Source organism: Colossoma macropomum, unplaced genomic scaffold (genome assembly GCF_904425465.1).
Source record: "Colossoma macropomum unplaced genomic scaffold, Colossoma_macropomum, whole genome shotgun sequence".
Taxonomy (NCBI): domain Eukaryota; kingdom Metazoa; phylum Chordata; class Actinopteri; order Characiformes; family Serrasalmidae; genus Colossoma; species Colossoma macropomum.
The window spans coordinates 30,522,405-30,537,869 of record NW_023494787.1 but is presented as its reverse complement, the minus strand read 5'-3'; the positions used below and the strand labels follow the sequence as shown (position 1 = coordinate 30,537,869).

General features: G+C 39.6%; 1 protein-coding gene across 3 annotated transcripts in view; it reads left to right on the top strand.

The window, feature by feature from the left end:
* The window catches only part of LOC118805807 (dedicator of cytokinesis protein 7-like), a 51,315-nt gene that overhangs the window by 2,122 nt on the left and 33,728 nt on the right, over window positions 1–15,465 (top strand). For all 3 annotated transcript variants that reach the window (XM_036566873.1, XM_036566872.1, XM_036566870.1), the window contains exons 2-14: window positions 2,030–2,117; window positions 5,370–5,545; window positions 5,739–5,807; window positions 6,052–6,178; window positions 7,548–7,760; window positions 8,311–8,396; window positions 9,384–9,450; window positions 9,647–9,796; window positions 10,948–11,028; window positions 11,387–11,543; window positions 13,874–13,998; window positions 14,590–14,683; window positions 14,807–14,969. In XM_036566873.1, the coding sequence (XP_036422766.1) occupies window positions 2,030–2,117; window positions 5,370–5,545; window positions 5,739–5,807; window positions 6,052–6,178; window positions 7,548–7,760; window positions 8,311–8,396; window positions 9,384–9,450; window positions 9,647–9,796; window positions 10,948–11,028; window positions 11,387–11,543; window positions 13,874–13,998; window positions 14,590–14,683; window positions 14,807–14,969 (1,596 nt within the window). The remainder of the gene's footprint in view (window positions 1–2,029; window positions 2,118–5,369; window positions 5,546–5,738; window positions 5,808–6,051; window positions 6,179–7,547; window positions 7,761–8,310; window positions 8,397–9,383; window positions 9,451–9,646; window positions 9,797–10,947; window positions 11,029–11,386; window positions 11,544–13,873; window positions 13,999–14,589; window positions 14,684–14,806; window positions 14,970–15,465) is intronic.

Genomic DNA, 15,465 nt, shown 5'->3' with positions numbered 1-15,465 from the left:
ATCAAAAGTCAGCAGTCATCTTTGAGGTGGGTCTAATTTAACTACACTTTGAACAAAAATCGCAGAAAGATAAGAACTGTGTCTTTTAAGTGATGTTAGGAATCATGCTTAATATGAGCTAACAAGGTGAAAAAGGGCCAGTTTTGGTTTCAGATTGACTTTAACATCTTGATCTAGTTACTAACGATTTAGTCACGCACTTCGCCTAGTACTAGTTTGACTACATTGGCCTATCTAATGGGCAAAAATACAGACAGAGGTTTTACGAAACTTCTGTTTTTAGCTGTACAGCATACTTTTGACCATTGGTCAGCTATGCCAGCCTTTGAGCTCCAGTGTAAGATTTAAGAAGCAAACTGTGGACACCAGACGCATCTTGGCTGATCCACTATATTTGGTTAAGGGAAAAATATTGTATTTTTGTTTTTTTTGCCAAAGTATTTCTTTGTTTAAGGGGCTGTGAGCGTACCATGCTGCACTATAGAACAAATAGCACACATAAGGAGAGACAGCCGGGGTTTATCATGGGGAGTGTCAAAGGGGAAATCTGGAACCCTGGCAGCTGTGTGTGTGTGTGTATATACACACTCGTGTGACTTTGAACAACTGAGCCAGTTTGTGAGGGAGCAGCTGCACGCTGTCTTTGAAAGGACGAGGAGGGCGCGGGGGTTGCTGGGGCTTTGTTGAGGGCTGAGCCTGCTCTTTTGCTGTTGGGCCATAAATGGGCAGAGCTGTGACATCGTGCCTGTTTTCTGCCAGAACTCCAACATCACTCAAAAGCCTCAGCTTTGGTGCTCTTTCAAAATTGCTGCTGCAGTATCCCACTTGGCAGCATCTACTGCAAATTCATCATGCAGTTGATCATCCATGTTTTAGTTTTAATCGCAGATTGTTTGTTTGGCAGTGTGTGGACATACTTCATGCTATTATAATTAATAAAGTGGCTGTTAAAACAATGCAAAATGAAAATAGTATGCTGCATAGCTAAAACAGCAGTAGCAGCCGTCTTGAAGCCTGAGTTTTGTTCATACTTACAGATAACAGTATGCCATTCAGAAACCAGATAAGCAAGTCCGTTCGAGATTACTTAACAGCTCAGTGCAGCTTGAGGCAGGTGTGTGATATGCTTGGATGATAATGTAAATTTAGACAAAAGATTATCGTTTGCAGAATTAGTGCGGTAAACAGTATCATCAGGATCTAGATTTAGTTCTAAAGGCCTGTATTACCTTTATGCTAATGGTGCTATAATTACCATGTAATTACCACCTGGGCTAGATTCTGATATTACATCATTTATAAGGACAAGACAGCATGAAACACTGTTAACATCAAGTGGTTCTCTGCATTTGTTTGGTTGGAAACCAAAATGTTGGCGCAATCGGACCCCTTCTTCTGAACATCTTCGTCTATTTTACTGTCTACCAAGGAGCAGATCTCATGCACCAGAGTTTCTTTGGTTCTTTTACTTGTACCCCAGCATTCTTTGCCAGACTGAAAATCTACGTTGTAATTTTTAAAAGTGGTGGTGTAGTTAATTAGTTAGTGATGTTCTGTTTTCACTGTCTATGGTTAAGTGCTATCCTTTCTGTTGTGTACATTTTTAAATTAACCATAGATTAGAATGAATACAACAAGAATGGTTAAATAATGGCAAAACAAAGAAAACTAAATAATTTGCAATACCAGCACTTAATTTAAACTATTGCGATATTCGATATTTGATAATATCAATCACCAGTCCAAGGCTAGTGTGCAGTGATTTAAGCATGCAGCTTGCATAAACATAATTGGTGGTTAGACATTTCTGTTAGTTGTTAGCTACGTTAGCCTTGTAGTTCCAGTGCAAAACTAAAGAAGAAAACTTTAGACAGCAAGCATGTCTTAGCTGATTTACTGCGTTTGAATTAAGGGGGAAATTTGTGTAAAATAGATTTTTCAGCAGAACAGTTCCTCTGTATGAGCCATAGTCAGTTTAAATAGTGTTAGTCTCTCTCTGACCCTCTTTCTTTTTCTCTCTCTCTCTTAGGACGGTAGCTGCAGAGGTCAGGAAGCAGGTATCCAGGGAGTATGGCTCTCCTCAGCTGTCCAAAAAACGAGCTGGGGCCCATCAGCCGGTGAGTTTTTGCCTGTTGATGTGTTTTTGCAGTATGTGGCTTCCTGTTTTATTTTTGCTTACCTGAGCTGTGGAGACTGTCTCCAAGGATGGGGGTGGAATTTGAAAGATTATGCCAAGTATTTGCTTTGAAAGCTACCTCGGATGAAAGGAGGCTTTACAAGCACAATCTGATACCGCAGATCATGATGTCAGTCTCTCACACCAGTCTGGAATCTCCTGGCATTTTACTTTGGCTGCTTTACCATGTTTCTTTTTCCCTTGTGTAAGAGTAAAGCCAAGAGCTTTATGAACAGTAGTGGGAAAGGGAAGTGGTAATTATCACAAACCGCAGTCGCTTTCTCTTCTGCCCTCAAAGTCTCACTACCCTCCCTCAGTCTCGCAGATTTCCATGTGAAGTGTAGTTTGTAAGGCAGACCTGCAGTGTAGGTTGACAAGAGAGATATTCCTTCTTTCTTGTGATATTTCTTCTTGAAAAAAATACTATGCTTTAAAATGAGCTTATTTGAATTTACACATTATTTTACTTTAATTCAGGCTAGTCAAACACTCACATACCCCACAGGAAGTCATACATAGCAAACAACATGACATCACACAGGCTAGATTTGTTATAGGGTTGGATCTGATTCATTCCCCCACCACCGATACACAATCCATCATTTTTTTATTAAGATTTATTTAGATAGTGCCTTTCATAAACCCAAGTCACTTTTTACAGCGTAATCATGAGAATGCTGTTAACCCTTTAAGGCAGATCAAAAAAAGACTATTTCTGCTATTTGATTTACTTTTTTTTTTATTATTACCACGATTTCTCGGGGCTGTTTCCACATTTATTTGATGTTTATACATAAGAACATGACCTAGCAAAGCTGGGAATTCATAGAATTTATTCAGTTTGTGTTAGGGCTGGGCTGAATAGTTTGAATACCTGAGTATTTGTTTTTTATGTTGATATTTGGTTCTCAGTTTGGTAATCAGGAACTTGGTCTCTTCACACTTTCCTCTTGATGTTTAAACTAATAGAGCACAGATGCATAAGAGATCATGGAAGCGCTTTAAATTGTTAGATAAAAGATGCTCAGTGCAGATGTGCAGTAAGAGGCTGGTAATCCACGGGGGCTCAACAACTTCGATGAATCATCTCAAATATGTAAGTATAGCAGTAATTAATATGAGCAGTGCAAGGCTCTGGTGAGAACGACGAAAAAACTAGGGAGCTCAGAGCCTTAGAAGTGTTAGCTGTGGTGAGTTCTGACAGTGATGAAGGAGGGGAACACCAGTGCTGCTGGTTTGGAGGTGAAGTTAACTTTAGTGACTTTAGCTATAGTCTGTTTAGGCTGTGCATCGAGAGAACCATGACTGCGTTAAACCTGACTATGACCGTGTTCAACTCAGCATGGATGCTGCCCTCAGTGCTGCTTTCCATGATAAAAAAATAAAATGGCAAGCTAGCCACATAAAATTCTGGTCAAAAAATGAAAACAGTGACTCATAAACTCAAAAACAAGTGACTCATAAGAGCTGTGCTTTAGTGAGAGGGCATTCATTTTGAATTCTGTAATAGCAACAAACGGTGCGTTGGATTTCAGCTGATTCAGCATATTAAGAAATTGGATGTATGAACTTAAGTAACAAACATGCTTAAAATTATGCTTAATCATGATACGTAGATAAATTTGTTTTTCAGGGGTATTTTAAGAACAAATATTCGTGTACTCGTCCGGAATACCAACAAGTACCCAAAGCCTATAAAATGCTTTTCAGGCCAGCCCTATTTTGTTTCACACATGAATAGGTCTGTAAGGCACACATCAGTCACACCTTATTATTGCTCTGATTAAATAAAACAATAATAAGTTCTTATCCACCTGAACTGCTTTCTGAATGAGCTCACGTGTTTGCTTGGAAAGAAACATTGTTCATTAAACAAGAAAAGAAACCTCATGCATATTTTATATTGTGATACAGAAACATGGTAGCACACAAAAAGCTGCAGTTGTACATGCTGAGATTAAAAAAAATATATTGTTCTGTTGTCAGCAGGGATGTGTATGCACCGTAACTCCTGGTGGCAGACTTGAATGAACAGGTTTTTTTTTTTTTTGATCCTGGTGAAGGCTTTTTGGTAGGGGTGTTGCCAGAGTGTTGAAAATGTGTCCAGTTTAGAACCAGTGTTTTTAAGGGGTGGCAAACTACTTGGAGAAAAGTGAAATGAAACAGCAGTCAATAAAGTACTTCTGCGGGTGGGAATGGGAAAAAAATCAGTCATGCACAGACCTCTAATCTAATGTCAGCTGCTTTTTAATGCAAAATGAACAAACGTTCAAATTTGGAGTAGTGTTTACTTGTCTGTTTGCTCAGCAAACTATTAGAGCAATGACAAGCTGATTGATTGAGTGCCATGGAGGCGAAAACACAATTCATTTTTCTTATAGAGATAATCAAATACGAACTGGAGTTCCTAATGTGGACAAGACGCTGACTACAGGATGATGACTTTAGAAGTCTATGATAGATTGCAGTGTTCTGCAGGAAGTACTGGGGCGATATGGCTTCTCTTGTTGAAGAAATTGCTAGTTGCACTAAAGGAACTTTGAATGATGGTGGTGGCAAAGAGAGCGGAACCAAAGAAAGCTTAATAGACTTGTTATTAATTCAATTATAGCCTTTTGGTTGATCGATTATAAAAATAATTATTTGTTAGTTAGGTAGCTTAGGTAGTCTTAAGGTTCATGTATACCCTCTTTACATGTGAAAAAGAACACGTCCGTTTCAAATAACGTGACAGTCATTGCCCTCATACTTCCATGTGACCCTTACGTTGACATGAGTGTTAACCAATACATCCACTAGAGGGCAGTCCAGAGTGAAACGTTTCTGTCAACAACAAACTTGGCAATAGTGGAGGAGGTTGTAATAACGTACAAACTAACAAAAGAGACGAAAGAGGCACCAGTGTAGACTGTGGTGGGCTGTGAGGCCATTAGATCCTTTATGACGTGTGGACGGACAATTTTTTCCCCTTACATTACCAATGAGAGAAATTGGCATAGTGTCTCGAGTGAACTTTGGTTACACTGCGCCCACAGCCTCATTTAATCTGTATCCGTAAGCTTTCAGAGAACATGCACAAATACAGACAAAATGAACGCAGAGTATGGACAGAACACTGTGTTCGTATCCGTATTTAACATTGAGAATAAACGAGCCTTTAGTGACCTTCTCTTCCTGTGCCTGTACGTTATAGGTGCCCCTTACAGAGGTAGTGGAGCCGGTAGACTATGAGGAATATGTGAGCAGTCATGCCCCCAGTCCTGAGCCTGGACCTCTCAGGCAACTACTGGAGTTTCCTAATGATGACCTGGAGCTCATTCTGCAGGAGAGAGAGTGCACAACACTGGAGCCAGCCCTGCCTGAGGAAGAGTGAGCCCTCTTTGCACACATACACATACTCTCACAAGCACTATACTCTTTCAGAATAACCTCCTTGTGCCTCCACAGGTAAGCAGATAAGCTGCTGATTATGGATAATCTCTTCTGTCCTGCTTATAACTGTATTAAAGAGATTAATTGGTGTTTCATAGTAGCTCTGACGCAGTGTTGTTTTGTGCTGCAGCACAGTGGATCCGAGAGTTAGAGATGCGCTGGGGGTGTACACCGATGACTGGCTCATCATTCAGAGGAAGTGAGTAGGAGGATCTGTGTGTGTTAAAGAAGTACTCCACCCAAAAATGCTAACATGGCCAACTGACATGAAAATGAGTGAACTAGTCACTCTCATTTTGCTAACTTTGCCCCTTATTGTCTTTAATTTGTGATTTGGAATTTTAGCACATTTCAGAGGAGTGAAATTCCTTTAAAGTGTTTTTAATGTCAATTTAAATGTTTCTGTCTATGATGTTTATGGATATAATGACATTCTTTCTCAGGTATCAGCGCTATAGCTCCATGCAGACTCCTCACAACACAGAGCGGCAGAGGGAGAAGCAGAAGGGGCTGGTCAAGCAGACGTTTGAACTAGATGAAGCTGCTGCAGCGGAACGACAGGATGATCAGGTGTGGTTGTGTTAGATGGTGCGGTTGTGAGTAAGACATATTTACTGTGGTGCATTACCTATTTGGACGTGTTCATTTGTCATACAGGTTTTTCCACTTTTTTAAAATTATTCCTTAATAGAGTCCTTGCGTTGTAATGTATCATCTTCTGTTCACACAACCGTTCTAGTAATTACCCAGGTATTGTACTAGGTCTTATAAAGGTTAATTGTGTCAGCTTTACCGGGTTTTTAACTACAGTTTACATTCACACTGAAGCATGTCCAGTTTAAATGAGCAATAAGCGTTTTTCTACTTTTCCTTACGAAACAACCAGTATGGCAATGTTCTTGCAGCTCTATACTGACACCTAAAGGGGTGGGTCATACAGTGTGTCTTTACTGCCCCCTGGTGTTGTGGAGAGGCGGTTTCCCTCTTCTTATTTGATGATGGAATGACAGGTGATAGCTGTTTTGTCAGTGTCGCTCAAAAGATGTCAGAGATAAGTTACTGGTAACTATAAGAGATCAGACTGACAGCAAGACTGCTTAGTGAATTATTTACTCTTCCTGATGGACCAGTCACTATTGCATTAATACTAAGAGCTACAGAATGGATACTAAAGTCATGTGGACGACTTCTGTTTCTACACTGATCATAGCATTCACTTGGTATGTAGTGGGTATGCTTTTAGCATGTATGTCAGCACCAAAATACCGTTACACTTTGATACATATTTAAACTTAAGACTTTGGACATGTTGACAATGCCTGATTAGAACTAAAGTATTTGACCCTATCTTTCCCTTAGGAACGATCAACGCCCTCTGTCCTTCATAAGATTGTTCCACTTGGAAAAGAAGATACTGATATTTTCCCTGGTTCTGGTTCTTTACTGATGCCGGTCTCTTAGTTTTCTTCCTTCGTTTTTGTGGGGTTTTTTTTCAGCTTAACATTACTTTCTGTAGATTCCCCGTCACTTTTGATCATGTATCATGTATCAACTCACCGATCATGTACTGCACTGAATAAACTGTGGAAAAGTGGCTAGCATTGCATTAGCAGCTTTAACCAATGAGCATGCAAATCTTTTTCTTCTACAGCGAGTTTGCCCAGTTGATGTCACACGATCTAAACATGTTTGGACCCGCGCCTCATTTTTATAAAATGGCTGATAAAAGCCTACAAAGTAATTTGAGTCTTCATGATGAAAGACACTTAAAGACAATGACAAATGACTTTTACACAGAGCGTTTCTTTCTTTGGTTGTAAACATTGCATTGTTTGGTTGCACTTTTAACTACCTGGATATGTATGCAGGGGGCTTGAGGCCTGTGTAGCATACAGTTATGGTACTCTTAAACATAATATGCATTTGCCTGTTTGTTTAGGATGACTCTAAGAGGAGATCAGTGTCTCTGGATGACACACCACGGGGCAGCTGGGCCTCCAGTATCTTTGACCTGAAGAATTCATCCCCAGATGCTCTTCTGCCGTCTCTGCTGGAGCGCACGGCTGCTGAGGACATGGACCGCCGCAACACTGAGAACCGTCAGCAGGGGCGCCACCCTGACTTGCTGGGGCTTTATCCTGCACCAGATGAGGTTTGAACCTTAAACAATGGAACAGGGGTGTCCAGTCTCGTCTATATAGAGCCACTGTGACTGCAGGTTTTCATATCGGTCAAATTTGATTCTGCTTATTTAACTAGTCTCTGATTATAATCCTTATGTGTGCTCCTACTTCATTGGAATAAAAATCCTGCAGCTACCCTGATCATTTATGGACAGGATTGTAGACCCCTGCAGTAATTTTTTGTGGGTCTGTGGGTACATGTGAGCCTGATGGAAAAACTGTACAAACAAACGTTTTTCTCTCATTCTCTACACTATAAAAAACCTGATGTTAAGTGTCAGACGAAGCGCAGGAGAACAATTCACCCTTTTCCAGCCATCTGTCTAATAAACCTTTCTCAGAATTCTTTTTCTTTTAGCTCCCTTGACTAGAGCGTTATTGCATCCCCTCATTACCATCTCCACTGCTGGTGCCTCTTTATATCTGTGTACACATTGCTCTGGTGCCTTTGTCAACGTTGCCATGGCACTGTTGCTGTGGAGCTTTCTATCTCACGTTGTGTGCATATGCGTTTGGCAGGATGAGGCTGTGGAGAGGTGCTCAGTCCCTGAGGTGCCCAGAGAACACACAGGCCAGCGGATCATGGTCAAGTGTCTTTCTCTCAAGTGAGTTTAGTCTGCCTGCTTTCTAATCCAAGCCCACACATTCCCCATGCATTCATTCATACCATACTTTCTTAAACAGTATCAGTGGTGTAACTAGTTCTTATGGGCCCCAGTGCAGAAAAAAACAACACCCCTCCATGCAGAATTTACTTTCAATGAATAAAAAAAACAATGTGATTTCCTTTTTTACTTACTATAATGATTCAAACATGTTGCTGCTCTGAAGTCATGCAAATCCTCCCACTAGCATCAAACGTTAACCTAAAGGTTTATACTAAACTAGCTATCTAAGATTTTAGAAATAAAAACAGTGAACATATCATGTTGCAGGTTGGAAAGTATCAGCATGGATGAGATGCGCTATAGGAGGAGGAGTAACAGACGTCGGGGCTGTCTGTGTAGTGTTGACTGATGGAAGCTAACTGAAGATGAATTTTGTTTAAAAAAATGGCACTTTCAAATTCAAGGTCAAAGTCAGCCTTGTTCTCATCACAGATGTATTCAGAATGGAACAAAATGTAGGTTTTTCAGGACAGGATGCTACCATTAAACACCAACAGACATCAGAGCAGACAGACAATAAATACTGACAAACTGTACAAACACTATACAATTATTTCTTATCCAAATATACAATAACTACAGCTATACAATCATTGAGCACAGGGCAGTAGAGAAAATAGACCGATGGTTGTACCACAGCAACAGTAATAGTACACTGATAATTAATAGTATTTAGTAATGTAACGACAAAGACTAATAAAAGTGCAGCATACAGATTACAATGACTGCACATAAAGTGAGTGAGGTTGAAGGTTCACAATAAAGTTGTGGGTATGTAATAGTCACTATCTGTATGAGTTGCCCAGTATAGATTTCTTGTGCAATTGGCCCCCCACCACATAGTTACGCCACTGTATATCACATAGCTGTCTCCATCAGTGCACAAGATCCTGACACCTACACCTGATTTGGTTGCTCTTCTAGGTTTGAAATTGAAATCGAACCAATATTTGGGACACTGGCGCTGTATGATGTGAAGGAAAAGAAAAAGGTACATATGTAGGTTTAGTGCTGCAGTTTTGGTGGTTATGTGTTGCATTAAAACTACTTAATTGTTCTAAAACTACTTAAAATACTAAATACTTTCAAAATAGTTTTATGTAATGATCTATGGATGAAGATTGTAATTGTAGTTCTGTAATTGTCCATCTCCTTTCCTGTCCATTCTCTCCTTCATCTTGTCCCAGATTTCAGAGAACTTCCACTTTGACCTGAACTCAGAACAGATGAAGAGCCTGCTGCGCTCCCACACCCCCCATACGGCCATATCCACCCTCGCCCGCTCTGCCATCTTCTCCATCACCTACCCCTCTCCTGACATCTTCCTGGTCATAAAGGTACAGCCACCAGGGGGCACAGGCCCACAGTGGCTGTGAGGGGACATTCTGGTCAGGAACCTGTAACATCGTTGAGTTAAGAGCTTATCTAGTAGATCAGAGGTCACCAACCTGGCTCCTGGAGATCTCACTGCTTATTAGTGGCAGTCAAGACAACTAGAGGCGAGTCCACATCAAGAACGAGACCTGGACACATAGAGTCAGATTCAAGACCAAGACTTTGTAGTAGCTGGGTCTGAGTTTAAAACGGGATATGAACAAAAACAGATTTTCAGAATATAAAAAGAAAAAGAAAAAAGAGGAAAAAAATAGTAAATATAACATTTTAAATATTATTTAGCCTAAAAATATTATTAATTATTATTATGTTATAGTCTTAGTACAACTTTGTTGTAACTTTTGGTAGAAAATGTTGGTTAAGGGGATTCTCTGTCCATTCTCTAAAATTTTTACTTATTTTTTTTACTTAATTTTATTGTTTAAATTGTAAAGCACGTTGAGCTACTTTGTGTATGAAAAGTGCTCTATTATTTATTTTTATTATTATTATTATTATTATTAAAACTTATTCACAAAACTTATTCAGAAAAATAACCTGAAGTCAACTGAATATGAACCAAACAACATATATCTATTTTTATTATTAAATGAAAAAATAGTTATAACAACATTCTGACCGGGGATATTGGAATTTTGGGACCAGTAAACAAAAACAAACAAACAATATCCAGATAAGCATCATTGAAAGGATCAACGAGCAGTATATTGATTTTATTTCAACATATAAAGAAAGAACAGTTTTTTTCTATTTGACGGTTTTGTTGATATTCAGTCATGATAGAAAAAGGAAAAATATTCAGTTTCCAGTTATCTGAGATGGAGGCATCACTCTTGGTTGTTCTCAAGAATGATTTTCGAGCAAGTAAGTGGTGTAAGTAGCAACTGAGACAAGCCCAAGACCATTAATTTACGCTGTCTAAACCAAATTTAAGTATAATGCTACTCCCTATAGAATTTTGTTACAATCTAAATGATTTTTTATTAATTTTTTTTAAGAGCGTTTCATGAGTTTTATGACTTTTAAGTGGGTTCTGTTCTGTTTGGGGAGAGCATGGACTTAGTTTGGATGTGTTTGTGTGTCTGTATTCCAGCTGGAGAAAGTGCTGCAGCAGGGAGATATAGGAGAGTGCTGTGAGCCATATATGGTCATGAAAGAATCAGATTCTACTAAGGTAAATGTGTCTCTGTGTATGTCTGTGTGTGCATGCGCGTGCCTACGAGCACCTGCCAGTCCATCAGTCTCTCTGTGTTTGCCCATAGTTTAGACGTGCTGGTCGTGCACTTACAGGGGATACGTGTCATCAGATGCACCTGGTATAAATTGATTTCTCAATTTCTAGACTGCTGCAATATTTGCAACTGTTCTTTGAAATGATCAGAGTCCACTGAAGTCACTGTATGATTCTCTAGCCAAGTTCTGTGCAGCCTGGGAACTTTTAGACTGTGAGAGATGCAGTGCTGTTGATTTTGGCTGTTGACTGATGGATTTCAACAGGCAACCTGTCTCGTTGTTTTTGTGTGTTTATATAGCACAAGGAGAAGCTGGAGAAGCTGAAGTCTCAGGCAGAGCAGTCGTGCAGTAGGCTGGGTCGTTTCCGAATGCCCTTCGCTTGGACGGCCATCCACCTCCTCAACATTGTCAGCAGTGTCGGGGGGCTGGAGCGGTCTGACTCCGATTCAGACACAGGTTACTTTAAAACACTCTTGCTCCACATTCTACACCTCGCATACACTACAACACTATGGCTCTGACATATTACATGGGGGAAAAACTTCAATGCTCAAAAATCAGCTCTCTTGGGTCATGTTCTTTTACGTTTCAAATAAATGCAGCAGCACTGCAAAATCACATTAACAGAGAAGAGCAGATTAAATAGCAAAAACAGGCACATTTTTGGAGAATTTGTATGTTTGAATCAGGTGTGAATATGATTAGGTTGCAGTAAATCTCAATAATAATAATGCCCCATTGCAGCTGACTTCTAGTCAAATCTTTTTGTTCTATGTTAATAAGCAAACTATCTCTTCGAGAAACTAATGTACAAAATATAGTCAAGACCAAAAGCCTGAGACCACTAGTGAAAATGCTTCTATTTTGCATTCTGTAAGTTTTTCATAACAAATTATATTATCAGCATAACAATCTGAGTGTTTTGAAGAATCTTTAAAATGTTAACATGACTTTCAGAATTTCTTAGTGTTTGTCTGTTATAATGGCAGTGTGCACTTGAGCTGGCGCAGACTCTGATCACTAACAGTGTCAAAAGCCTCTGATGAGTAGATCGAATCCACCTGAGATTCATCTGAACACGAGCTACAATAGAAGTAATAAGACCAAAAAAGAGTGACTTTTTTGTAAAAAGGCCTTAACATGGTCACAAATTTGCTTAAATTTGAATAGTAACCTACAAATAGTGCAGAATCTTGAATATTTCTTCTTCTTCTTACTTGTCATAACTTTTCTTTGCTAATAGTTAAACTTTGTTGTTTATTTGCAGGATTAGATGAAAACAATCCTAGATTTACAAAGTGGTGGCAGACTTTTAGACCACACTGTATATTAGGGGTGGGGGGAAAACTCGATTCTTAGATGCCTCGCGATGCGGACGTGGACGATTCTGAATCGATTTACAAATGTCAAAAAAACGATTTTCTAAATATTTAATTTATAACGTAATGTTGACGGAACGCAAAAGACGGAACTTGGAAGTGCAGCGCCTGGACAGTCTGTGAGGTGCACATAACAAAAACACTACTGGATGAGCGAGAAATCCGACTGGCACCCCCTGCATTGAAAGATAGTTTAGGTCAGGAGTCGACAACCCAAAAGTTAAGAAGAGCCATTTTGTCCCCTCAACAAAAATCAAACCACCTTGGGAGCCACAACATTTTATGTCCAGTATGTCTCAATATGTGATAATGTCGTAGTATAAGCTAAAAATTATGAATGAAAACGCAAACTTGGCTACTTTGCTCTGCTTTAAGCTTTAGCTATAGCCACTTTCCTCCCATCTCCACCAGAAACCTTTTCCTTAAAAGTAGAAAAGTTTCTTATAAAGTGTCTCTCAACATTCGACTGCTTTACGGGGCTGAAGTTGCTTCTTATTCGCCAGCTTCTTGTTCAAATTTTTCTGCTCCATTTTAAATTCTGCCTGAGGTGCCAGAATGTAAATATGGCACCATTTAAGGTGGACCAGGAGAATTCGAAAGAGAAGCTGACTTTTTAGTGTGTGACTCTCGTTGCAGGTTTAACGTTCCAGGAAACCAACTGCGCTGCTTATAAATACAAATAAGTCTATTCGTCTCCAAATATTTGTCTTAAATTTCTCTCTTTGCCTTTTCATTAGCTACCAGCTGGGTGAGACTGCATTGCTATGTTACCTGCAGTCTGCAAGCCAGTTCTCAGGACCAGGGCTTTTGTGCTATTTTGCACACTTTGGAGCTGAGATTTAGCGTCCCATCTCGAAGATATTTTACAGACACAGCGATCCCCCCCACAACGAGACCAAAACCGAAGTTACAAAATAAAAAAAATAGATAAAAGAAAACCAGCCGTAACATGTGCTGCATGGACATCTATTGCCACACCGTATTTTACCGTAACTGCGCATTTTATCACAGATGAGTGGCAGCCTGCGTCTCACATGCTCCAAACAAGAGCAGTCAATGAGAGCCGTGCAGTTCACTTGCCACATCACTTCCATTAATTTTATTAATACAAGATATTGGAAGTAAATTCATTATAGACTATTACAAATACTTTGCTTTAAAAGTCCTCACTCAGTGAGAAAAAAGAAATCCTGTATAGAAAAAAAAGATGCATCAAGATGCTTCATTAATCGTTTTATAATCACATTGCAACCCTCTGAATTGTAATCGAATCGAAACGTGAGGTGCCTAGAGATTCCCACCCCTACTGTATATACACATCATGCTCTGTCTTACAACTCTGTATCTGAGTTTTTTTTAATATATATCATGCCACTGTGATCACCCCCCCCCCTCCTCCACTCACAGAGCGCAAGGGAACATGGAATGAAAGAAAGAAGAAGGGATTTGAGAGGATGAGTGTGGGAGAAGACATGTGCAACTTCACCAACTTCCGTCCAGCCACTCTCACAGTGACGAACTTCTTTAAACAGGCCAGTTGGCTTTTCTGTAGAGCTACAGTGGGTAGATCTTGTGTATCGTAGAACAGGAATGGGTTGGGCAGCCACTCCTGTTTAAACCTGCACTCATAACTGAATGGCCCAGTTGTTGGCTCCATGTGATGTTCCGTTTGGAGCACATGTACTAGCTAAACAAGCTTATGACAAGACTCAACTGGTAATATGTAATCAGGCCTTGGAAACCAATCCAACTTGGTATAAAAAGCTTCCCTCCCTTTGTTCATTTCACAGAAGTGACATGGGAATAAAATTATATTATTTGCTGATGTCAACAGCATCAGTTACCTAACAGACTGTGTAATTAAGAGGCTAATCTTTCAAAGCCACACTTTTCATAACATGTTTTGATCATGGGGCTTTACATTCAAATGTTCTTGTTTTCTCAAAGTATGCTCCACAAAAAAGCTTAATTTTACAGTTGTGAGCTTAAAATGCGTAATACCATGTATGATGACTTTTAAAAATCTACAGGAACTGTCACTGAAAAAATAGTGACAATGCCAATTGAAAATTTAAATTGAATGTAGGTTACACTGTGTTGTGATTGTTTGTGTTGTCCTGTAGGAGGGAGACAGGCTGAGTGATGAGGACCTATATAAGTTTCTTGCTGACATGAGGAGGCCGTCATCTGTGCTGCGCCGTCTCAGACCTGTCACAGGTAAACATCACGCTACTCATTCAGTAGGGGCACAAGTTAGCGTGAGCTACTAGGTTTTTAGGAGAAATGTAACATACTGTTGGTGTTTCTCTGTCTTTCTTCTCCTCTTTCTTTATATTGCAGCTCAGTTAAAGATTGATATTTCCCCTGCTCCTGAGGCTCCTCACTACTGTCTGTCTCCTGAACTGCTCCATGTCAAGCCCTACCCTGACTTGCGCGTGCGTCCCACCAAGGAAGTGTTGGAGTTTCCTGCACGCTATGTTTATACCCCACACACCGCTTACAGGTCAGTCTCTACACACGCAGATACACTAATACTACACAGTGTAGCATTTTTTTGTATTTTTATTGTTGCGATATGAATTACCACAATAAAAATGTTTCTAAACTGCTGCAGAATGTCAGACAGTTTGTGTATGGGTATAGAGCAGAGAAATAAGCCTAGGTACCTCTGAAAATAACAAACAAATGGGGCTGTCAAATGATTAAAATAATTAATCATGATTCATTGAATTATTTAATTTAATTAAAGTTTTATTTACTCAAATTTCTCCCTACGTAGAGATTTTGTTCTGTGTAAAAAGCAGTGCATTTTGTTATAGCAATGTAAAGGAACAAATGAGCTTTGCCTGAATGTATTTATTACTTTCCTTAATTCAGTAATATTATTTCTGTAATTTTCAGAGTTCTTATAAATGTGAACATGAAAATCACGTGATTCTGTAGGGTGAACAGTTTCCTATTTTCGTCAGTGACGTCCAGTGGCTGCATGCTCCAACCAC